General features: G+C 37.4%; 1 protein-coding gene across 1 annotated transcript in view; it reads left to right on the top strand.

The window, feature by feature from the left end:
* The window catches only part of SORCS2 (sortilin related VPS10 domain containing receptor 2), a 529,534-nt gene that overhangs the window by 161,536 nt on the left and 343,629 nt on the right, over positions 1-24,369 (top strand). Inside the window, exon 2 of the mRNA XM_053975679.1 lies at positions 12,155-12,222. Coding sequence (XP_053831654.1) covers positions 12,155-12,222 — 68 coding nt within the window. The remainder of the gene's footprint in view (positions 1-12,154; positions 12,223-24,369) is intronic.

Genomic DNA, 24,369 nt, shown 5'->3' on the forward strand with positions numbered 1-24,369 from the left:
ATTTCTCTAAGCTATTTTTCTTAAGGCACTGAGGTGTAAAAATTTCTTAGAGACTGACAGATCTCCAAATAGTTTAACTCACTAAGAAAATAGGCACTAATATAGTTAAGATAGAAACCAAGAAACTGAACTGATGTGTTTGAGTATCTGTTTCCCCCTTCCTGGCTGATGTATTTCTCTGATAGCACATGTACTGCCTGTTTATTTTATTCATGGAGGACTTGCATTATTTCCAGATATTGGATAGTTTCTACTTCTTCACTGTAGTCCCCTGACCTTTATGTCCATAAAATGGATCTCTTCTTTCTTTTGGTAAAATTTTTTTGGGATCATCATCTATTGGTAATTTAGTTTATAAGCACAACTCGTTAAGAGGTGTACATATGATGAGTCCTTCCTGAGAAATGCACTTCAGGCTGTTTGTGTTGTGATTTGGGGAAGGGATAGATAAGCTGTTAAAAAAAAAAAAAAAAAAAAATCAGGTAAATTGCTGTCAGTCTGTGTCACAAAGAGTAAAGAATTCTCTCACCTTCTCTGGACCAGGGAATATGGAGGGGACTTAATTTCTTTCCCTGCTGATATGGAATCAATGCCCCTCAAATTGCTTAGATGTCTGTGGGAAGTGCTCTGAGCTAGGCAGTTTATGAACATAGGTAGAAAATCCCTGGACTGAGCTAAAATCTCCCAGCACTTAACTGTAACATTTGTAATTTCTCTCTTCACATAGTAGTAATAAGGATGCTGTATTAATTAACTAATGTGATGTGTTAGCCTTGCTCATTTTAAGTCTCAGAAAGAAAGCCTGAGCCACTTTGCTCTGTATTTTTCCTACATCATGCACAAACATTTTTGTTGGGTTACCATTCCTACAACTGATTATTAAAAGTCAAATTTTAGCTTAAATAAACTTTAATTTCCTTATTTTTAACATTGTGTTTCCTGAAGAAATGTCACAGGTCTTCTATTTGGAAAAAGACAATTCATTGAAGAATTGCCAGGGAAGTCCCCCTCCTCCCCTAAAACTTGGTCAGTTTTGACATGCTTCTGTCTTCAGGAGGTGGCTGAGTGGTCTTGAGCAGATGTTTTATTAATTTTACTGTCTACAAAATAATCTTCTGCAGCTATTTCTTGGGCTGCATTGAAAGCTTCTTTTTTCCTTCTATTTGCTTTTGAAAAATACAGGCCTACAGCCTTATCTAAGGTGATGATGGGATTGGGAGAGGTTGAAAAATAATTTCTGCTGATGAAAAGCTATTTCTTCTTCCAAAGTGGGGAATTGAAAGGAATTGAATGTTGTTTTAGACACGAGTGATGCATTTTTCCTGTGGCCTCTAATCTTATAAAATTATTGCAAAATACAATATTAAAAAAAAAAACCCAACAAATGTATGTAGTTGATCAGGGATTGACATAATAGGTCTGAGGTAATTTCCAGTAGTTACTTCTGCTTACTTTCTCTTGTACATCTTGTACAGTGAACTTTACTTCAAGAAATGTCTATTTAGAGATAGCTTCAGCAGTGTAAATTCACCCTGTATGGTGAAAAAGTTGGCTTTGTTAAGTTTAGCTCTAGTTATTCTCTTGCAGTAGTCTCATGTCCGTTATAACTTGACATTTAAAGTCAGAAATTTGTACAATTATGTGCATTTTGTAGAAAGCACAATGTGGATGTTTTTCCTGTGCACAGAATGTGTGAGACTTCCAAATACAGGTTTCATCAAAACTGGATCCTTCTCTTCATGTAAGAAATTTCAAGATTTGATTTATTTTTCCTGTGTTTAGAATGGGCTTAATCCAGGTTCTAATTGGTTCAGACCTTGGATCAGACTCTGAGTAAATGCGTGGGTATGGAAGGGGGAGGAGGGAGCAACAAAAACATCCATTTGATAGACAACACTGAGCTGAAAAGCTGCTATTGGTCTTGGACTGGAACTTCTGAGCTCTGGTTATTACTGTCTTTCTGTCATGGCATCAGTTAAACCCCTAACTTGAGAAAAACAATGTGCAAGAATTTAAAGGTTCAAATTCTTTTCTTTGCTTTGGGATAAGTTAATTTCTATAAGAAAAAGACTGTTGACTGGTAAACAGAGAAGACTATTATTTAAATTTCAGAAATAAAATATAAACAGAGACAGGCATTTGTAATTCAAATATAGAACAAACTCATTAGGAAAAATGATTGGAAAATAAATAGCAGTTCCAGAGAGATGCTCAGTATAATGGAGGACAACAGTAAATGTCATGTACACTGTACAGAAGTTTTAACTGTCTGATAGTGTAAAGTTCTGTTATAAAGAACCTTGGGATTAAGTATATCATGGTCATACCCACGATTTTGAAGAAATGAAATATGGGGTTTTTTTTGTAGTTAAAAAATTTAGTTTAAAATTATATATAATTTTACAAATTTCTTCAACTCTTTCCTTAGTTTTTCTAGGAGGTAAGGGAAAAAAGAATTTTTCCCATATTGAAGATGCTGCCTCTTTGGCACAGTTTCTGTTACATGTCAGAAGCACATAAGTACTGCAGACCTCCTGGCTCCACATGTGAGTGTGTTGCTGTGTGTTGTGGGTAGCAGTGATAAGGGAAAGGGTCTTGGGACCCTGAAAGCTTTTGGGAGATGTGGGAATTGGGTCTGGGAACATCAGGGATCAGAAAAGATCCTTGGGGTTAGGCATATGGAATTTAGATGTGTCTGTTGATCCTGCTTCTCAGCTTGTTCTTACTTTATATGATGTTTTCTGCTCTGCCTGGACTTCTGCTTCAGCTTATTTAGACAGGGATTCACCCACTCTTTCTGAGAGGGTCAAGCTGGAAGTGTGGTCCTCAGTGTGATAAATTACTAGGAAACAAAGTACTTCCAAAGAACTGTTCACATCTAGATGGGCAAAATTAATCTCTAGAGGTATCACTTTTCCTATCCTGAAGTTGGGATAAACCTGGGTGATACCTCTGTCTCCATTTTTCAAATGTAAAATAAACATTATGTTAAGGAGGCGTAAGAAGACTGAACATTTCTACAGAAAAGAGCCATGAGAAGGTGGAAGTGTAGAGATAACTGTTCAGAAGAGCTCTAGGCATGAATTAATATATTTTCCTTCCACTTCTTGTGCTGCTTAACTATTGGACCTATCCTTAAATCCATGAAGACAGTGCTCATAGCATGAAGAAAGAAGTACTTAGCATATTTCTAAAACAGTCTGTGATCACGGGGAGAGACCAACCATGAAAAATATCAGTCTTTAAGGGGGAGAATTTTGCATTAAGAGTTTGTTACTGAAACTGCTTTGCAGCTCTAGCTGCAGCCAATTAAATGCTGACATGCAAAATCTCTCTCTGAAGAATCTGTTGAATACTGAAGTCTTTACTGGAGTAAAATAAAGAAATATAGATCTCATTTATTAGGGCTTACAATCTTTCCCTGCTTGTATCTACTTGATCTGAGGGTCATTTAAAATGTATTAGAGGTTTAAGAGTGGAATGCAAGGCAAATTTGAAGTCTGGCTCTAAGATGACTGATTATGTTATTATACTTCATAGTGGTTAAACTAAAGCACAGTGTCTGTATGACAAGAGGGATCCAACACGATATGGCGAAAGAGCTGTTCCTTTTCACAGATAATGTTATATAATTCCACTTAGCTTTTTTATGGCTCTTAAAGTAATGGACACCTAGGGCAGAGGCTGGGTGAGGAAACACAAAAAGCTGGCAAAAACTCAGTGCTCACAGATTGGAAATCTTCTGGTTTGGCTTCAGACTGAATGTGGAGAACTTTCCAGCACTCCCTCAGTCGCTTCCAATGTTTTCTTTGACGTATTTGGCCCCTGACCAATTTTCCCAACTGCTCCCAAGCCCTCTCTAATAGTCTCCTAACCCACTTGGATGTTCCCTCAGCTCCTTTACGCCCTTTCCATTGGCACGGATATGAAGTTCTGCTGCTTCAGGAATAATGCTGAAGATAAATGTCCTTTCATCCTTCTTCTCAAAGGGATTCATTCCCAGTATTTTACAGTAGCTGAATTCTGTTAATGTCATTTGAGGTGTTCCAAATTTATTGTGAATGGGGCCACGGGGAGTAGGCAGGCTTGGCATTTGAGTGGGAATTATTCCCTCTCACATTACACTAGGGGCAGTGTGTTGGTACTTCTGAAATTAATTATTTTAGCAAGATAAGTAAGATGAAACAGTTAAAATGAAAGGCAGTCCTAGAGAGACCAACTTCCACCCAGGAAAAGTGGGTGGTGTTGGGCCTTGTCTATCCCTGTGTGAAACCGCAGAGAGTATGGTCCTTGTTTGGAGAGGCACCCAGGCACTCCTCACTGGGAAGGTGATCAAGCTGGGGGACTAGAGAACTTTGGTTAAACAGTGCCTGGAGTATCAGCCCCAGATCTGTTTTGGGTTATTCTTGTTTTACTAGGCAGTCTGATTTTTTTTTTTTTTTTTCCCATTTAATCGTCTTCACTCTCTCTCTCTTTTTTTTTTTTTTTTTTTTTTTTTTTTTGTCATTTTTTTTTTTTTTTTTGTCATTTTCCAGGCCTGATTTTGACTTTAGAATAAGCAGAGTTAAAGTATCCCTGACCATGTAAATGCTGATTAGCACAACATACACGCTTCACATCACAAAAGGTGTGAAACAAGTTTTGCATCTGCCTCTGGTTTGTCTCTGGTCTTCTGACTGAAATATTAATCAGCATCACTCTGTCACTGTAGTAGAATTGCCTTGGTCTTTAGCATGTTTGTCTTGGCAGAACTCCTTTCAGGTAGGAGTGTGCCCATGTTCCACTCTGTAGACCATGTTCCCATGTTTATCTTTCTCATTCATACAGAACAAACTCAGGCACCTACAATATTCAGTTAATATAAATTTCAGCCCTTACTCATGATGAAGAAGGACATTAAACAGTGGGGTTCTTTGACTGATCTTCATGAAGCATCAAATCCTTGCTTCCATGTACAGTCTATAAAGCTTTTTTATGATAGATAATTAGGTCTCATTTGAACACCATTAGCCATTTCAGAGATAATTGAATGTTATTTTTAAGTCATTGTAGGTTGATAAAACCTCTGGTAAATATGATGTTATTTGGTACAATGATACTTAATCCTGTGGTTCTGGTGAAGACAGAGCAGCTGTGAGGGAGGGTTACCAATGTGAACACGTCTGCCAACAGCCCTGCGTCAAAGGAATGCTCTGCCCAGCTTGTGGTATCCTCCTCTATAGCTATTTCCATATGTCTTGCATAATAATTTCATTTTTTTAATAAAAAAATAGTTATTTTTATATATAAATGTTTTTCTTTTTTAAAAAGAAGCTCTGGCCTTGAGAAAGCATTTAGTGATGCAGATTAGAAGCTCACTTTCAGTTTTTATATTTTACTATTGTAACACTACATGAGAGACCAGGAATATTTCACAAACTGCACTTAAAATCTGATTTTTCTTTTCTGGTAGTGTATAGCTATATAATAGGGATGATCTAAGTAAACAGCTTATTTATAATATTGAATTCCTAAAATATTTGAAAGTGACTAAAGATGTTTTACATATGCCATCTTTCGATGTTAGCTCTGCTTCCTCTTGAATTTTCATGGGAATATTGACATAATAAGTTTGGTTCTGCAGGAAGGATTGCTAATTCAATTTAGAATACATTAGTAGGGAAGATAAGTAAAGCTAGTCCATGTTTAAAAAAGAATCACAATTAGGAGACTAGAGAGACAGGAAAAGAAAATTCTTGCTTCATGCTTTAGAAATTTATTCTCTTGGCATGTTTGCAAATGTGGTTTTAAGAATTTATCAAATGCTATGTTAAATATTTAAACCTAAAAATTCCTCTGCTTGTGTAGTAAAAGGCAATGAAAGAAAACTGGAGATTTTTGTGTCAGAGGTGACATTGTTTGGGGCTGTTTGAAAAAGAACAGGAAGTTTAATTAAACAACTAGTTAAAATGTTAGACAGTTTCCAAAGTTGCAGATTTGATTCTAATAATTCAGACTGAGTTCCCTTCTGTTTGCTTGAGCAAGCTCTGCATCTGCAGTATGCCCAGAAATCTTGGACCTGCATCTAATGGTTCTAGAAAAGAGCAGTTCACACTGGCTGACCAGTTCCACAGAAGCTTTGATTTTTGGGGACTGACCATTAACAGTTACATAACAAGAGTGTCTGTTCTTGGGTCAGGCAGTAGCACATAGAAACTGTGCTTGTCCAGGAGCCAGCTGCTAACAACTGCAGTAGCAGCCCAGCTGCCCATGTTACAAATTACTGAAGATAGGAAAATATATTTGGGAAGCATCTTTATTTATATGCCTTCCCTATTCTTGTATTTTTCTACTTTTTTTCTTTTATTTTATTTTATTACTGTTCTAGATGCATCTGGACTTGTGGTATAAACTCATATGGCTACTTCAGCCATATGGCTATCTACTCTGTCAAATATGATTGAAATCGGTCCGTGGATTTAGAATTAAAATGTAGGGATGAGGAGCCAAACCCATATATATATAGTGTCATACATATGGAGTGGCATCATGTAAACATAATTTTTTAAATTTTCTTAGGAGCTTGCATTGAAAATCTGGCATGAGCTGGTGGTGGTTGATGGTGGTGGTGTTGAAGACTTCTTGTGTTCTGTACTTGACCTGTAGGCTCCTGAAGGCAGTAGGTTGTCTTTTTGCTCTGTGTTTGTACAGAGCTAACAGAGTATAATCCTGTTCTGTGCTAGATAGTGGACTAAATGTAATTGATATCTTAAAGTTACTTTTCTGTATGAATGTTTTCAGGGTCAATGTGTGAAGTACTATGTTTAAAATGGTTTTGAATCTGGAAGCAATCACAACCACTGCTTTTAAGACTATGCATTTATTCAGCTCTTGTGGATGGAAATATCTCTTAGAGAACAGGAATTGAGTCATTATTGTGTCTTACTTTGAATTATGAATTAATTTACTGTACAGAATTATTGCTAATGTTTAGTACAAGTGCACTGGTATAGTCAGTGACTTCATACACACTAAGTCCTCTCATCTCCCAGTACAATTTAGTTGGAAGAAATAGAAATCTAATTCTTTAAGTATTTCATATTAAATCATATATTGCTTTTGTGAACTTTATTACCAGAGAGGAGTAGAAGCTTATACAGTGAATTCTTAATAGCTTAAGTAATGGTTTAAATGTTTGCTTTTTTACCTTTTATCATAGTGCTGCAGCAGAGTCAACCTAAATGCCCTTTTTCTGTTTAGTTTTCCTAGCATAATCAAATTATGATGTACTTATTAATAGTAGTATGATAGTTTGTCCATATAATAGCCTTGTAGTAATGTACCTTCATATTAATAATTTTCTGAATTTTATTTTTCTCCTAAGATTCTTTGTTTTTAATAAGAAATGTGAAAATTAACATTGCTTTTAGCATGATGATTGAAGACCCTGCTGCTGCAAAAGTGGAAATGGCTTGAGGGATTGGCGCAGTAGGTGGTTTCCTATAATTTGTTAGAGAGCTTTTTGATTATTAGGTGTCAAAAAAGCTTTGTAATTACAGGGGGTGGTAGTGAAAAATTAATAGGATGTGCCTAGAACCTCTTGATCTCCCAAAATAATTGTGGTGTACAGTGGAATAGTTAAATACCTGAAAAGGTGAGTGAGGCTCTGTTCTTGAGTAAAACAGCAGCTTATGTTCCAGTCCTACAGAGTATTAAGTGACTCTCATAAACATTTATTTGGATTTCAGTGGGTTCATTCACATGAATTAAATTAAGCAGATGCTAAAAAGTTTACAGAAACTTGAATCTGTCTGAGGAGTTTATTTTCCTGGTAGCTCTGGCTGCCCAGAAGTACTTACAGTATGCTCTCACTTTCTAAAAACTTGAGAAAAGACAAAAACTTGCAATCATACTTGTAACTGTGCATTTGAAAGTATGAGATTTTTTGCTATGAAACTTCTGAATAGATTAAAATAACCCCAAAACCTAAAATCACAAATTTCAGGGGTCAAATAAAACTTTATCTGTAGGAATCTGCATGTAGATAGAAAAAGAGAGATTTTTGTCAAGAATGGTCCATGAAAAAAAGCATCATGGAGGGAGCATGGGGAAAAATAAAATAGTTTTCCAAAAGTCAATGTTTATCAAAAAGAAAAGGACCTTAGCAAGTCCTCCACAGAAAGATAAAATATAAACACCAGGAAAGGTGATTGATTTAGAATTCATTCCTTTTTCCCTTCTCAGCCCTCTTAGCTGATGTGGTGATGAAAAGAAAGGATTAAAATGGGCTTCTTAAAGCCAAAATTTTATTAGGAAATGATTAAAAGCACATTGTGTCCTGTAAAGTGAAGTTGTGCTCTTTTCAGCCCAGCCTTGCTACAAAGCATTTTCAGAGGAGAGCAACAGGAAAGGAGAGGGGATAAACATAGATCATTCTAACTTTCATTATTCATGGGTAATAATATCTGTGGAATTTTCCATTTGTTTTCCTGGTCTGTCATTCACTGAAAATCCAGTGCACCCCTGAAGACAGGTCTATATCCAGAAAGGATTTTGGATCGAAACTGCTTCAACTCCTTTGTTTGGAGAACAGTTTTGAGCTGTGACTACTGTAGCATTGAGAATTCAGTCAGGCAGGAATGAAGTTATGGAAGCAGGAGAATGATATGGGAAAATCAAAATTCCATCTGTGCACCTCTACCCCTCCAAAAAGGAGGGGGAAGATGAAGTAGAGAAATTTCTGAAGGCCCAAGACAAGGAAATTTATTGGAGCCTAGTTATTTCTTGCATGGAAAACTAACTTATAATGCACATTGCATTTGATTCTTAGAATCCTAAGGGATTCTATGTGCCATACCGTGGCACATAGAGAGAAATACCGGCTTTATGGAGAGGACTTTACCAAAGACTTTGTTAAAGAAGCAGGTAATAGAGTACCAATTTTGTGATAAAAGCTGAAAGTTTTCACTTTCTTTTTTTCCCTTTCAGTATTTTTGTCCAGAAGCACCATCAGGTGTTCATAGGTCCCTAGCACACAACAGTAATCACTGTTGTCACCTCCACTGTCATACTCTGGGAGGGAACTCAAAGAATTGTGGGTGAATTTAAGTTTAAATGGTTTAAAATGGTTTCACAAGTCTCTGGAAATCTGGATAGAGTAGAGATTTCTATAATCCTATAAATCCAACATAAAGTAAAAAATCTGATAAATCTAATTCTCCTTCATTGCCTAAATTTATTTTAGCTGTAAAATAATACCAGAAAGTAGTTAAATTTATTGCGGCTGTCCATGACTGATGGTAGTATGAGTTGGTTAAGAATCATATCCTTGATCATTGCTCAGTTGCTGCTGTGCCTCTCCCCAGCCACAGGCCACCCAAGCACTTTCACTAGGAGAACCATGTGTATGAACCACTGGCTTCAATCCAGCCTGTAAAATGCTCGTAATTATGGAGTCTCATTAAAATGAAATCAGTGAAACAGGCTTCTGCTCTTAGAAATGATGGGTAGAATCCAGAGATCCTGAAGACCTTTATGCTTTCATTGTGAAACAATTCCTTCTGTTCTTTGGATCTATCTATTAATTTAGAAAAACTGCCATTATGGTCAGCCTGGATCTTGTTTTCAGGATCACCTGAAAAGATGCCCACAGTCTAAAGGACTGTGCTGTAAAATCTGTTAAATAGCTGGTCTCCATTATTCAGATACTGGGATGAAATCCACTGGCATAGTTGATGTGATGGTCAGCCCCTCAGCAGCTTCATTCTTCTTAAGTTGTGACAGGAATCTGCCAATTTGTTTGAGAGTTCAAAGATGGCTTCTTATGACTTTGTTTTTCCTACTAAGTCATTCTCTCTACTTCCAAAGGGCAAAATAAGGTATTTAAAATTTTCCATGTATTTACCAGTCAGATTGGAAAGTGCTGACATCTATTTTTCAGAACTCTGACTCAGTTTAAAGCACCAATCCTGCAGCATCAAGATGTTTCACTGCTAATGGCTGCTCCCCACTGCAGTTTGCAGTTACCTGAAAGCCATTCAATTGAAGTGTGTGGAACAGCAGTGGCTTTCTGGTTCAGTGTGTGCATGCCCAGATGAACTGCAGCTAGCCAGCAGTACCGTGAGCCTGGCAGTCTTTAACATTCCTGACAGGAGCTGAGTTACAGAAATGGCTTTTCTGAAAGGTTCTTTGTTGGTGCATCCATACAGGTTATGCTCAAAGCAGGTAGACTGAGGGTGACCCAACAGGATTTTCTGTGTGTGATTTTCATCTGTTTAATTCAGGAATGGAACATTTGTCTTAGCATGTGGCAGGATGTCTCCAACACACGTTGCTGAAAAATTATCTGAATTTTAAAATTTATAATTCTAGGATGTACAGGGATGAAGAAAGTCAGTTCACCAAGTTCAGGATTCAGCCTCCATTTCTGCATAAATGGAAGGAAAGAAAGTATAATCTCTTGTATTTTTTAGGGATTTTCTTTTTTATTTGCATGTACCAAATATGCATTCTTGTATCTCTTAAGAAAATAAATTCCAGATCAGTTTTTGTGACTTAAGAGGGATTATACTTGTTTGGAAAGGCACAGTCTGAAATTTTTTCCTTAATAATTTGAGCCAATAGATGCTCCCAATAGTGAAGTTTCTTTCTTTTTCTTCTTAACTGCAAGCACCAGAAAAAGCTGTAGTTAAGACACTGATGATACAATAAATAGCTGACCTGGTAGAATGTGCTTGGCCTGTAGCCAAGGATCTCATCCACAGATACACTCTCCTTTGGAAAATGGTTCTTTCTTTTTACTTTCTAAGTCTTGTAGTAACCCATTTTTTTTTTCTTTTTTTAAGCCAAACCTTTATTTTTTTAAATAATCAAATTCTAAAAAAGTGATCTGGTAGATTGTGACTCTTTTGAGAATAGGCGTGACTAACACTACTTGTGAATTATGGATTGTTTCCACTTTTGCTTATTTCAATATACCTCCAGGAATATGTGTTGTGAGTTTATTAGATTTGGCTAACCCTGAGTGAGACTGGTATTATACTTCAGTTCTGTAAAACACTGAATTATTTCCATGTAATAACATCCTCAGTCTATAATTCTGTTCTCTCACAATCTCCAGCATACACGGAGTGCAGCATAAATGTATCATTGGCATATTAATTATCTGAATAATCAAACTGAACACCTACAGTTGCTGTTTGCTGTAGATTTCATCTGGTGGAAAGAGCAGAGCAGTGCCAGTTAAATAACAGCTTGCTCCAAACTGTTGGAGACTGGTGTTGACCCCACATTAAAGAAAACCTCCAGCTGTGCAGGGGACCAGCCTGTTCTGCCTCTCTGGGGCTGCTATGGGCATGTGGCTCTAAGAGCCATTAATATGGGCTGGCAGCAAGTGAAAGAAACCTGTAAAAATCCAAAGATAAACCATAGTATTGAGCTTGATACACTGCTGACAGACTAGTGCTTTACAATATTTGACCAGTGCATTTGTCACATGTTGAGCAGATGGAAAATATTTTTTGCTATTTTCATAGGATGAAGATGTTTTGTGGATAAAATTTGCTTGTGTATTTTATTGGCTGTTGCTGATGTAGATGAGTAATTTATTGAGCACAGAGATGATTCATGAAAGGGAAAAAGTGATTCTTCAAGAAATGAAAAGTGATAGCTATGAAAGTTCCATTCCTGATCTTGTAAGGAAGGGCAAAGCTCTTTTTTTCCTGATTTTTAAAATCTGGATAATCAAAGGTAATCATCATTGTTTAACACTTTGGATTAAAAAAATAATTGTGTCTCTAGAGTTGCCTCCTAAATTTAAACTAGCAACCAGGTTGGTTTTTCCTAATCAGAAAGTCATAAAGATTGCTTGAGGAATGTCATGTGATGGTGGTATTTATGTGACAATTCCAACTCTACTGCTTATGTGAAATGGGCAGTCTTTCACAGTCACCAGGTTTGCAGAAAACTTCAAGTGCTGAAATCACTCTTCCCAGAAAGAGAAATGAAAAAGCCAACCTAAAAAGCAACACTCTTAAGAGTTAAAAATGAGATTAAATGATGTTCAGATTTTCAGAAGCCTCACTTTTGTTTTTCCCAAAATCATGCTGCCTATGTCCGTTTCTGTTTCTTACATCTGTTTACAAATTTAAATCTATTTATTCTCATTTTCTTTTAGGTGATCCTGATCCTTACCAAGTATTATCATACTGATATGGGGAAAGTTCTGGAGAGCTCTTTGTGGAGGTAAGTCCTCTGCTTTTTCCATAACCTTCCCTCCTGCTGTTCTTGGAATAGATCCATCCCTTCCTTTTCCAGACTGCTGCTGGGTTGTGTTGGTAGCTGACTGATGCTATTGTAGTAAGATTATTCAGATTGTCATCAGCTCCTACTCCTTCTCTTCCTTGAATGCATTTCCTGTTGTTGAATTAGACTTTGTAATGAGTTTTAACAGTAGCAACAAAGAATGATGGAGAATGTAAGGTAACGTCTTGATGCTACTTTGCAAGTTGCCATGTTTTTCCTTTCTCTAGAAATTCTGTATCAAACTTACTTAAAAAGTTTGAAATGCTTACTGCAGTGGGATGTGTCCTTTGGGAATTCTTGCTGCTAGAGTCGTGTACTGAGGTTAGTAAATAATCCTGCTTTGGAAGTAGTTAGGATTGTCTGGATGAAATATACCTGCAGTGGAAGTTATATTGTGTTTTATGACAACTGGGAATAAATAGTAATCCAAATAAATTTCTAAACTGATTCTCATTCCCATAATACTTGTCAGTTAAGATACCAATATGCTTGTTTCCTGTGTGTGCACAAATTGCATGTTCAGATGTACATCACCACAAAGGCAGGGATAAGATAAGTGTATGTTATACTAGTCACACTGGTTATCTTCTCAGGTCTTAGTTGTTTTTTTGCTAGGGAGGCTTTTTGTGCTCCAGCGGGTTTTTTTTTTTTTTTTTTTTTGTTTTGTTTTGTTTTGTTTTGTTTTGTTTTGTTTTGTTTTGTTTTTTTTGTTTTGGTGTGTGTATAAATTTCTTGGGTTTGTGTAAATTTTCCAAAACAAATTTTTGCTAGACGCATCATGTAAGTCTTTCACTGTTATCAATAAATGTGGTACTGCGCACCAGTATTTGCTCTGCTAGTTTTGCTGGTTATTTCTAGCAGTAGAAATAAATGACAGGTGAGTTAAATTCAAATGTAGCTCATAAGCTCAGGTCTAGAAACAAATAGTTTATCTGTTACCGTGTGGCTTAGGTACTTACAAACTCCATGCTGTCCCAAGAGCTTGTATGGGGACTTGGCCTTCATCTGTGAGTATAAGGACATTTACAGAGACAATCCAAGAAAAGGACTGGGTAAGGGAATAGGGAGTGGGAAAAGTCTGTTTCTAGGACATGCTGCAAAACAGCCTTGTTACTTATTTTGAAAGACGTGGCATTATTTTAACCGTGTGGTGTTTTTCAGTGACAGTGGTTCTGCAATAACTTGCTGTCATGCCAGTGTCTGAATAGTGCTCAGTCTGGCTAGGGCCAGTGATCCATGCAGAATAAGGGTATTTCTAAAAAGTTCTAGTTGTAAGAAGGAGGTATTCAGGAAAGAGAGTAAGATCAAATGGAGACTGCTTAGCATTAGCTCAGGATTGGCCTTTTTAGGGCTATGACAGGTCATTTGTAACTATGTTTTAAACTTACAAGATGCAAAATTTATTGCACATTTGTTTCTGTTTTAATTTTTGTCTAACATCTTGTACAAATAAGACAACCAAATGACAGTTTGGATACTCCCAACTGCGTCAGCACAAACTGCTTTCCTGTTATTTGTCAGTGGCCCATACAACATATGCAATATATTTCAAGTTTTCCAATTCGTACTTCAGAGTATCTATCATAGTCTTTTAAGCATTTCAGTTGGATTATTCAAAATAAACACTTTGGTCTTTTAAAATAAACATAAACTAGCCTCAGATAATGTTTCTTTCTTTGGAGAACATAAACACTTAAAACAAGGTCATCCAGACCTTGCTGACAGCTGGTGTAAAGAACTGGTGTGAACTGCATTCAAATAAAATTGATACTAGTGCACATCATATGGAAATTGTGCCTTTTTACTTACCAGTAACAGATGTACCAGATGCTTTGGTACTGGCACAGGTCATGGTCCTGGTCCAAGGGCTGGGCACAGATGTCCTCAGGGCTCTCAGTGGTGTCAGGCTTTGGAGATGTGCTGGGTGCCCATGGCACCACTTTAGTGCAGCAGGAATGGGGCCTTGGGGGACTCTCCTTGGGACTAGACATCATGGTGCCTTGGGCTGTCCACTTTGTCAAGAGAGCCCTTGGGAGCTCCCTCCTTGATGTGATGATGCCCAGAACCTGCTGAGCCAGGGATGAGGATGGAGGCTGGGGTTTGACCAGACAGGCTAGATGAGTTCTGAGTCTCCTAATCTAGTGGAAGGTTCCCTGCCCATGGCAGTGGGGTTGGAACTAGATGGTCTTTCAGGCCCCTTGCAACCCAGACGAAACCATTCTGTGTTTCTGTGGTTTCTAAAACCAGGATGGAAAAGCTGAAAGGAAGTGAGTACTTAAGATGAGCACTTGGGCCAGGGGTTACTATCTAGGTGATCCATACCTGGATATGTTCTGGGCTCACCTCCTTCCTCCACCTCTGCTTGCTGTGACGTAGAAGAGACACACGCTGTTGTCAAACTGGAAAAGTTACAAAGTGCTTGGGTCTGGAAAAGTGCCAATCAGACCAACCATTGCAAAAGTATCAAATAGTGCCCCTCTCTGCTGAGATGTAGCTCACTGTTTGTACTAAATAACTGATTGAAGCTGAAGTCCCTTTACAGTCAAGAGACTTCTGTGTTTCTCCCTGTGTAAAATGGTTGGAGCTTCACCAGTTTTCACCCACGTTTGCTGATGGAACTGGGGTGTTGAATTCGCATTGGCAGCCTGACCAGTATGCACAGTGTATTTATTTTTCAGCTTTTTTGTTTAATTCTCTTTTGCATTCTTTTTATTTGTATCAAACAAATATGCTGTAAAACAGGTGTGAAAAATGGTACAGGGTTTTTTTGTTAGCAGAGAAATGCAATTAATCTGTTTCTGTGCCCTAGTGGTAATAGACCCTCTCCAGTTATTTCCTGAATTGGCCAAATGTTTTTGTTCCTATCTTGCCTGGCTAGATAATACCAGAAATCATATTGTCTAAGTCACTATGTGACTTAGTCACTAAGTGAAAATAAACTACTTCTATAAATGAATCAATTCTGACTAGGGTAATTTTTTAATGTTAATAATATCCCAGTTTCTCTTTCTGGACAGTAAATATTAACCTACCTTCGTAGGTTGTTTATCAGTTATTTTGTTCCTTAAAACTGCGTCTTTCATCTTCTAAAACATATATCCCCTTCATCTCTTTCCTTTTCTCCCATCAAAAGAATTTCACTCAAAATAATTTTTTCCCCTTTTTTAGTGGAACAAAGAATGAGAAAAGATGGTCTACTGATACTTGTTTGTTCTTAGTGACCTTGGAGCTGCAGTCAGACTTTTAAGAGTGATGCAAATGGTGGTGAAAAACACCAGTCAGAGGTACATGCCTAGATGGGGGAACTCTGTGAAGATGATGTGTGGGTGGATGTTGGTGTTGCGTTTTTGTACCTCTGCAGAGCACTGTCACTTTATCTAGGTAACTTATGCCTGCCCACATAAGTCAGGTTACAGACTTGGGAGACCTAAATTTGAATTACCTTAGAATTTTTCACTGTTGAATAAATAGGGAAAATAGTGCTGTGTAATGATGTTCTTAACAGAGTTTTTACTTGTAACAGCCATGTCTGGTTGCACTGAAGAGGTGAAGACAAAATCCTGATGGAAGTATGCAGTTAAAAAATACCAGACTGTGCTTCTTTAGTCAGCTATTTCTGATGCTTTCCTAATTTGCTTATGAAGTAATTGTCAATATGTAAATTGTATAATTATTTTACTCAAATTTAGGTAAGGAAATAAATAGATATAACATTGGTTGCCTCTTGAATATAAACTAAAATAACTTTTTCAGAAGGAACAGAGGATTGTTTTGAGATCTACTTTTAGAGTTTCCAAACTGTGGTACATATTGGGAATACAGGTTGGTTGTTATGTTAGAGCTCATTAGCCTAATGAAAAAAGTGAGAATTCAAATACTAAAATTATTGCAACAAGTTGTGCATACATAGAAGATACTTTACATACTAGAGCTGTTCATGTCAGAGTTCACACACATATTTATCCAGCATATTTACAGTGTGAAGGAGCTGAAACCAACTGACCATTTTTGTTGAGTGTGTTTTCATATGCTTTATGGACCCATTTGTACACAAATATATAGATGCACATATTTTACAGCCTCAGGTAACTGCTTGCATCTGTTGAATGCCTGCAACTTCAGATATAATTATTAAATTTTACAATCAAATAGTTTAACTTTGAATTAGTAACCAGTATGAAATTAATGATAATACTTATTTGAGTTAATTATTCCTAATAATACTGGAAATATAGATGATGATTATTATTATTCAATTTTATACATGGAACAACTGAGTTGGTAATATTGCTGAAGGTTATGCAGTGGTGACTCAGCACTATATGGCCATGGAATTACCTTCCAACCCTGTGCTTAGACTGGCTCAGAGTCCTGTTACTGGTAGGCATGCAGCCTTCTGTTTCTTAGCTTGATCTAAGCAATGAATAATAGATGCTGCTGATGATTGCTAATAACATTTTGATTACATATTATCAAGCTGTAATGATAGAGTAATGCTAAAGTGGCTTGCTGTGTAATTGCCATTGTTCCCAATGGCAACACCACGTTGTTACAGCTTCACCACAGCAAAACAAATGGCATTACTCGATGTTAACTGCACTGTTGGATCGTCTTAGCTTTGCCTGCTGAGTGCTAGGTAGCCCTAGATGAATGCTAGGTAGCCCTGTTTTCAGAGATGTTGGCTTGTTTTGCCCCATGTTATCGGTAAAGAAATACTAAATGAAGAAACAGAATTCCCCACCTCCTTAAATATTTTTGGATATCCCAGCTGAGCTTTCTGGGACTCCTTACTCCAAAAGCAGCCTGAGGGGGAATAAAAGTCAAAGTGCTGTGGGAGGGTCAAAGTCTAGATCAGCGGCTGTGTAGGTAGAGGTGAGAACACGCAGGAGAGCCTCACCGACAGCATCGTGCTCGGCAAATCCCAAGGAGTCAGGAATATCCTGGCTGTGGTGGCACAGCTCCTTCAGTCTGCACCCACAACAAACCACCTATTCAAGGACAAGGCTCACTTGTGCAAGCCTGCTGGCCATCAGGAGTGATTGGGGCACAGTGACTGCAGGGGGTTTTGGGCATTTACAGAGTGCAGGCCTACACCAAAGCAAAAATCCAGACTACAAAGAGCCAGAGATTCTTTTAAGGTGGATAGAGTGAACAGCATACGGCTCAGGAAAGTAAAATTTCCAGATGGCTCACAGAATCTGTGAAAATGAATATAGGCATTTGTTTCCAAAATCTTTGGACTTGTAGGTGAAACTCATTTCAGCTGTTTCCTGAAATTAATTTAAAAAGGAAAACAAAAACCCCCAATGTACAGTTCAGTGCCCCAGTGAAATTTTTGGTATGAAGTACTGCTTAATAAATAAGCAACTGTATTCTGCAACAACTTTCACTTCCAGATAGCCTTACATTGTGGCTCTGCTTTGAAAAGTGACTTTGTAGAAATGGCCCTAAGGGATGGAGTTATTGAGTCTGTGATTTTCATATCAAATTGTCTCCTTCCAAGTCAAAAAAGAAAAAAAAAATGGCTTTCTAATTATTAGCCCAGTGAACTCAGCTTGGGATCTAAAGTCTAGCTGTGCTTTCTCTACCTAATGCATCATCATGAGTAATGCAAGTTATGCAATCAAAGTAGAGTGTCCTCAATTTTACCTGTGTAGCTCTCTTGTGCTTATATTATATCCTTATTTACACCTGTTCCACTGAGCAAAGGTTTTGGGCAGTAGTGTTGAAAAGACAGTCTTACAATTAGAATTTTCTTTCTCTTACTGAACAACAGATTTTCTATGCTCTCTTTGATCATATTTCTATATTCATGTAAAAGTATTACAAAGACTTTCATTGTCTTTATTCCAGCTTGCATTGTCTTGCTAATACTCAACAGTGTGCCAGTATGAGTTGAATTGTGCAGGAAACTCGGTATTTTAAATTTATTTTGGAGATTTAAAATGTGCTGTAAAACCATAGTTAAAAAGTGGATGTAGTAGGTTTTAGCATATCAGCAATGTTTTATTATGGGTGTCAGGAGGAAAAAGATGTAGAAGGTGAAGGAAATTAAATAAGCATATCTTGACAAACCTTGGAATGTGCAAAGTATCGAAGAGACAATTATTGATGTTTTCAATGGGGAGTGGAATTGATTCAGGAGCACAGAGGGTGCCGCTGTTGCCGTGCATGCTCCAAGGGACACGGACCCACCATCGACTTTCTGAGCCCGAGCCCAGCGCAATGGGCTGGCAGTAACCTTGTTGGTACCTTGGTGTTGCATTCATCCTGCCACATGTTTTGGCTGTAGCTTTTGGCCATTCAACAGAGGAGTGAAATTTGACTGTGGGTATTTGGGACTGTTCTCCAAGCTGTGACCTGTAGACTCCTTTGAAGGAGATGTCTTTTAAAAGGCTTTCCAGTGCATGGGATTTAGCTGAAACAGGTACTTTTTGGTCTGTGTTTCCATAATAGAATTTAAAGATTATTTTAATGTCTTAGTATGAATGAAGGTCCAAACTGAAAAAAATATTAAGTAAAAGCTACCAAATAAGTCTATCCAAATTTCTTTACAGAATATCTGTTGGTCACCAATGAGAGTGCTTGTCACAACTACTTTTCCATGTCTTCAGCAACTTGGAATAGTGATGATGATTTTGAATGTTAACATGTTTCTGCACTAGCTTGTGATCACATAGAGAATGTATGACATGCAAATTAAGATCCAGTTAGAAAGCTGTGATTTATGTAGTTAGGAAAGGGCTCTTGCAGTACACTTGTGCTTATTGAAGCTGATTGCAGCATGGCTGCTGAACATGTTAAATACATCTTGGAGCATGAGAATTTTGTTGCTTTACAGGTTGATTTTTTTCCCCCCTTAATCCTCCTTCTGGAAAATGAATTAAGTTATTGCAAGATGTAACTCATAATGAGTGAGTTAATTTATTGAGAAAGAATAACCGTTTATTTTAAATGGCTTAAGAATCCTTTTCTCTTGTTTGAGTAACTTGAGCCTAAGTAATAGAATTTCTAATTCCTTTAACTAGTGCAGCAGACTTTGTGGGAATTATACCACAGGTTCTTGTTTTAAGTAGACTCTGTTTGGCCAGGACTGATGGTAACAGAATTGATCTTTCCTTCCCAAGACCCATGCAGGGTGGTAGCAGTAGGATGCTTAGAAAAGTTGCTTTGCTGGTGTTTCCTCAGTTTTGTCATGGTATCTTATTGAATAAGCCTCCCTACAAGAAATTATCCTCTTTCTTGCCAGCCTCAGCAGACAGGTTTAAGGTGAGAAACAGGAAATGCTGTCTTTCTATGCATTAGTCATCCATGGGGCTTGTGATTTTCTTTTGCCCTCCCTCCCTACATGAAAGAGGGAAGTTTTGCCCATGATCCACGCTTCTATGTGAACAAATTGAGAACAGCAATCTTGGAGCTTTTATTGTGGCATGATTCCTCTGTACTAAGTTCATATGAAAACAGTGAGCTGTCAAGTTTTTTGGTAATAGGAGGTGCTTTGCTGCATTGTCACCCATTAGCTCCCACTGTCAGCAGGCTGGCACAGCAGGGAGGTGCAGGGCCCTTAACCTGGGGCAGATGGAATGACTCTCCTCTCTCCCCTCTCTCTCCTCTCTCTCTCTCTCTCTCTCTCTCTCTCTCTCTCTCTCTATGTATGTATCAATGTTTCTTTTGCCACTCTGCAAAATGAAATAAATGAGAAACCACAATCAAAGCAGCTAGCTTCATTGCTCATTGCATTTTCATGATGATGAATGAGGTATAAAACCTGGGATAGGATATTTTTTAAAATCTGAAAAGGTTGAAGTCATGGTGTCAGGGAACTTGTGAAAAGGTACATGTGACATTCCACTCAGCAGCTAGTGATGCTGCTGGCTCCACCTTCATTCCACCAGCCTGTTCTGTGACCTTTTTTGAGAACCTGTTATTACTCTGCTTTCCTCACTTGGTCTTTTGTTTCTTGGGAATATAGGTAATTTGGAGAACTGATTGTGGGATTCCCACCAGTGCTGGGGCTGTAATACTGCATTAATACAAATAATAGGAAAGAGCTGTATTGTTTATGGATGTTTAATGTTTGTGTCCTTAAAGTTTTCGGCTTGAGCCTGAGAAGGACAGGGCTCCATCAGAGAGCACTGACACATGATGAGACTCACCTGAAAATACCCATATTTTCCCTATGAGACAGCTGATGGCACAGTGCCTTTTTATAGCTGATCTTTGAAAATACTATTTTGCATCTCTTTTACCCTGTTGCATCTCTTAGAATTGAGCAGCTTGTGCACTGATGTGGCGTGTGGAATGTGAGCAGCTTCACTTGCTTCTGCAGTACATGCAGTCTGCTCCAGAGCATCCACTGTGAACTGATTGCAAATTAATTTGGTTATTGGGACTGAATGAATGAACAGCTGCACAGTTAATTATGCAGAATGGTATAGAAAAATGTAGTGTTAATGTTTTATACCCTCATTATCTCTGCAGTGTGGAATATATTTTTCAGTGTGAAAATAACAAAGGCAATATTTCCCACATAACTTATTTATTAAGATCCACGTATTGTTAGGCAGCTTTAATTTGGTAAGAATTGGGACAATTAAAAACTCAATACAAGCCAGTTTCTAAAATGTAAATATAATCTTACATGCTGAAGAATTTGAGGGTGTAGATAGCTGATAAAAATGAAATACATTTTACGGTAAGATTTAAATGTCTTGATTTTTTTTGTGGTTTTTTTTTTTTTTTTGGTTTTTTTTTTTTTGTTTTTTGTTTTTTGAAATACAGAATGTTAGTTGATGGCTTTTCCTCCCTCTCCCTGCAGCCTCTCATTGAAAAGATGACTGATAATATGTCAATTAGTCAATTGAATCTCTGTTCCAGCTATTTTTTAAAAAATTATTTTGGGGAGATTTATGTGTAAGTTGGGTTTGTCTCCTCCTGCTTCTGCTCCTCCTATTTCTCCCTTGGTGTATTTTCCTTCTATTGCTTATAGAACACGGATTAGCAAGTTACTATGTTTCAACAAATACCTATTCTTGAGCTAACCTTCAAAAAGGATATTTCACTTCCTCACTGATTTTTTTCTCCTAGTGGCCTTTTTTGGCTAGCTGTTACCCTTCCTCTTTCACAGAACTGGTTTGTCTCTTCTGGGCCTGATTGCTTCAGTCCAGACTGGAGAAGCTGCTTTTTAGGTGAGGTGTTAAGTTTTGGTATTTTGGCCTAACACATTAGCTCCAAACATGTTTTTTAGAAAGCTATTCCAGAGTTGATATCCTTCTGATGGTAGGGCTTTCTTCTCAGTTGCTTTGACAGACTGTAGATATTTCAATGGCTTGTGAATACATTTTATCCCAACTTTCTATCATAGGATCTGTAATTGTCATTTTGGGTAGGAGTGGGGCAATACTTATCACACATTTGTTGAAAAGCATCTGTGTGAGTAAAAATTTTTTTTTTTTTTAAATCTGGTATGTACTTTCTTTACCAAGTGAATATAATTTTTCTTGAAGAGTGTGCATACAGATCAAATTACTCCCCTTGATAGAAAGGCATCACAGTATCAGTGAAATACAACCACCTCTGGGCAAAAGTTAGGGAAACAAATAAAGAGACGTGGTAAAGCATACTTTCTTAATATCAAAAAACTTAACAATTGGGTTCAAAAGCATCAATGTCATTCAGCCTTTTGATAGTCTGGCTTCCAAGCTTTCCATTCTGGCAGGAAGGGTATGTATGGTTCTGCTTTCTGTATGATTTAGAATAGTTTTCTGTAATGCTATCTTTCCTTAGGACTGTTGGCTGTTCTGAAGATTTCAATGTAAAATTATTGTAAATTTTACTCTCTTCCAAGAATTTGGAAACTTATCATTGTTTTATCTTAATTCTTACCATAAGCTGTCCAGTCCCTAATTTTGTAACGTCTCCTTGGGATAGAATGTAAAAATCAAGTTATGCTGTTCTGAAGTACACTGACTACAGTTTGAGATTTCTCTCCCTTCACCCTACCCCTATGCAGTTTCTGTGCTAAATACTGGTCTCTCAGGTTTCATTAATTTTTAATTTTCTTCAGCCTAACAGGTAGAATTAGAAAAATAATAGTATTTTACTTTTTTCCCCAATTAAAAATATTTGGAAGCAAAATATACATGTGATGGAGTTTTGTATGTATGATGATTTTGGGTGCATAGTACTTAAGCTCTTGGTGCTATTTTGGTGCAGTTTTCAGTACAATTCAGATTTCTCAGTGCTAGTGGAAAGGATGCACCAGTAAAAGATGAAACCTCTGCACTGTGAAAGTGCAGCACATTCTGGCACAGTGTGGATGCCTACAGTGAAAACTCCCATGCCTCAGCTTTCCATGTGGCCTCAGATGAATATCTTAATCTGTTGGTATTCCAGAGTGGAAAGCATCCAAGAATCATCTTTAAATAAAACTGAAGAAGGAAATAAAGTTGATTGTGTAAAGACCAGAAAAGTATGTTACAAATATGTTTCATAAAACACCATGACCTATCTCATAGCATTACCTTAACAGGTCCAGTTAGAGATCTCTTAATGTGCCCAGCTATGTGAAAAGCAGGGTTGGAGTTCCGAGGGCTTCAAAGTGGTAGTAAGGCTTATCTTCTCAAAAGGCTTGTAAACATTTTAAAGGTACATCAATAAATAAATATGAGTGAATATTTAAATATAAAATTATATTTGATTTCTATGCCAACTGGAAGTCTTGGTACATCCAAGTGCTTGAGTTCTTCTGCTTTTATTTTATTTTATTTTATTTTTTTAAATTCATGTTTGGCATAAATACACAGTGCTGTTATTATAATAAAAATAATGATTTATTTTTTCTTTAGCATGCTGGCAGTAGGACATAAGTTTTCTGATACCCTGTTAGTCCCTTATATCACTGCTTTACTGGCAAGTTTCTACTATATTCCATCCATGCAGGGAATGATTTTAGTTGCAACGGAGCACAATGGACATCAAGTACAATCCCTGCTTAAAGCAGGAGTTGCTGCAGAAGTTAATCAGGTCACTCATGGCCTCATCCTGCCTAGTTCTGAAAAATGTCCAGGTCAGAAATATCACAGCTTTACGCTGTCGTTGTGAGGGGTTATGTCAGCTGGCATTTCCTATCTTGCAGCTTGTGCTTGCCATCTATTGCCTTTTCACTGACTACTCTGACCCTGTCTTATTTAAAACTTCTCTTTAGATGCTGAGTGAAATGAGATCCTCCATTAGCCTCATTTCCTAGAATGACCTAACCCAGCTCCCTCAGCCATTCCTTGTACATTGTGTGCTCCAGTTCCCAGCATCTTAATGAGCCTCCATTGGACTGGCTTCACATTGCTGAAGTGAATCAATCTCTTTATTCCATGAAGTGACACAGATTTTTAATTTTTTTTTTTTTTTCATTCCATTTGCAGAACTGGGATTATCTGTTTTCTGGAAGTTCCTTTCTGCTGCTCTCACAATATAAAATGGACTGTTCTATGGTGAATTGCTTAGAATAGTTACCTTATTTATCTGAATGTAAAAATCAGTGTGAAATGCTGAAATCATTAGCAGGGGAAATTCAATTCTTTAGAAATTGCTTAGACACCCAAGTCACTTCATTACCTGTACAGAAAGATAACATTGGTCTTGTTTGCACTGAACTGCTCAGTGTAAGAACAGTGGGGATGCCAGCATTAACTTTTTGTCCTCACTTTTGTTATGCACTATGAATTCTTGATAGGTTTTGATTTAGTTGCTGGTACATTATTTATGACATCTCTTGGCTGCAGCTGCTGTAATCCACAAACCAAAGCCAAGCCTATTATTTCTAGTAATAGAATTGTATTTTGTTGTAGAGCAACTCCCAGGTAATTAGGCAGGATGTGCTGTAATTGGTTGTAACATAGGCTTTTCTAAATAAAGCATTAGTCAGACTGAATGGCAGATTAAAGTATTTTTTTTTTCTTTTGAAGATTTGTCTACCACAGGTAAACATTAATGTGACCACAAACATTAAGTTTTGCCCAGGAAGGAAGGAGAATTTTTGTTTTAATGATCCTTCACTTGAAAGAGTGTTCTTTCCATTGAGAATATTGA

The sequence above is a fragment of the Vidua macroura genome, chromosome 4, assembly GCF_024509145.1.
Source record: "Vidua macroura isolate BioBank_ID:100142 chromosome 4, ASM2450914v1, whole genome shotgun sequence".
Classification (NCBI taxonomy): Eukaryota; Metazoa; Chordata; class Aves; order Passeriformes; family Viduidae; genus Vidua; species Vidua macroura.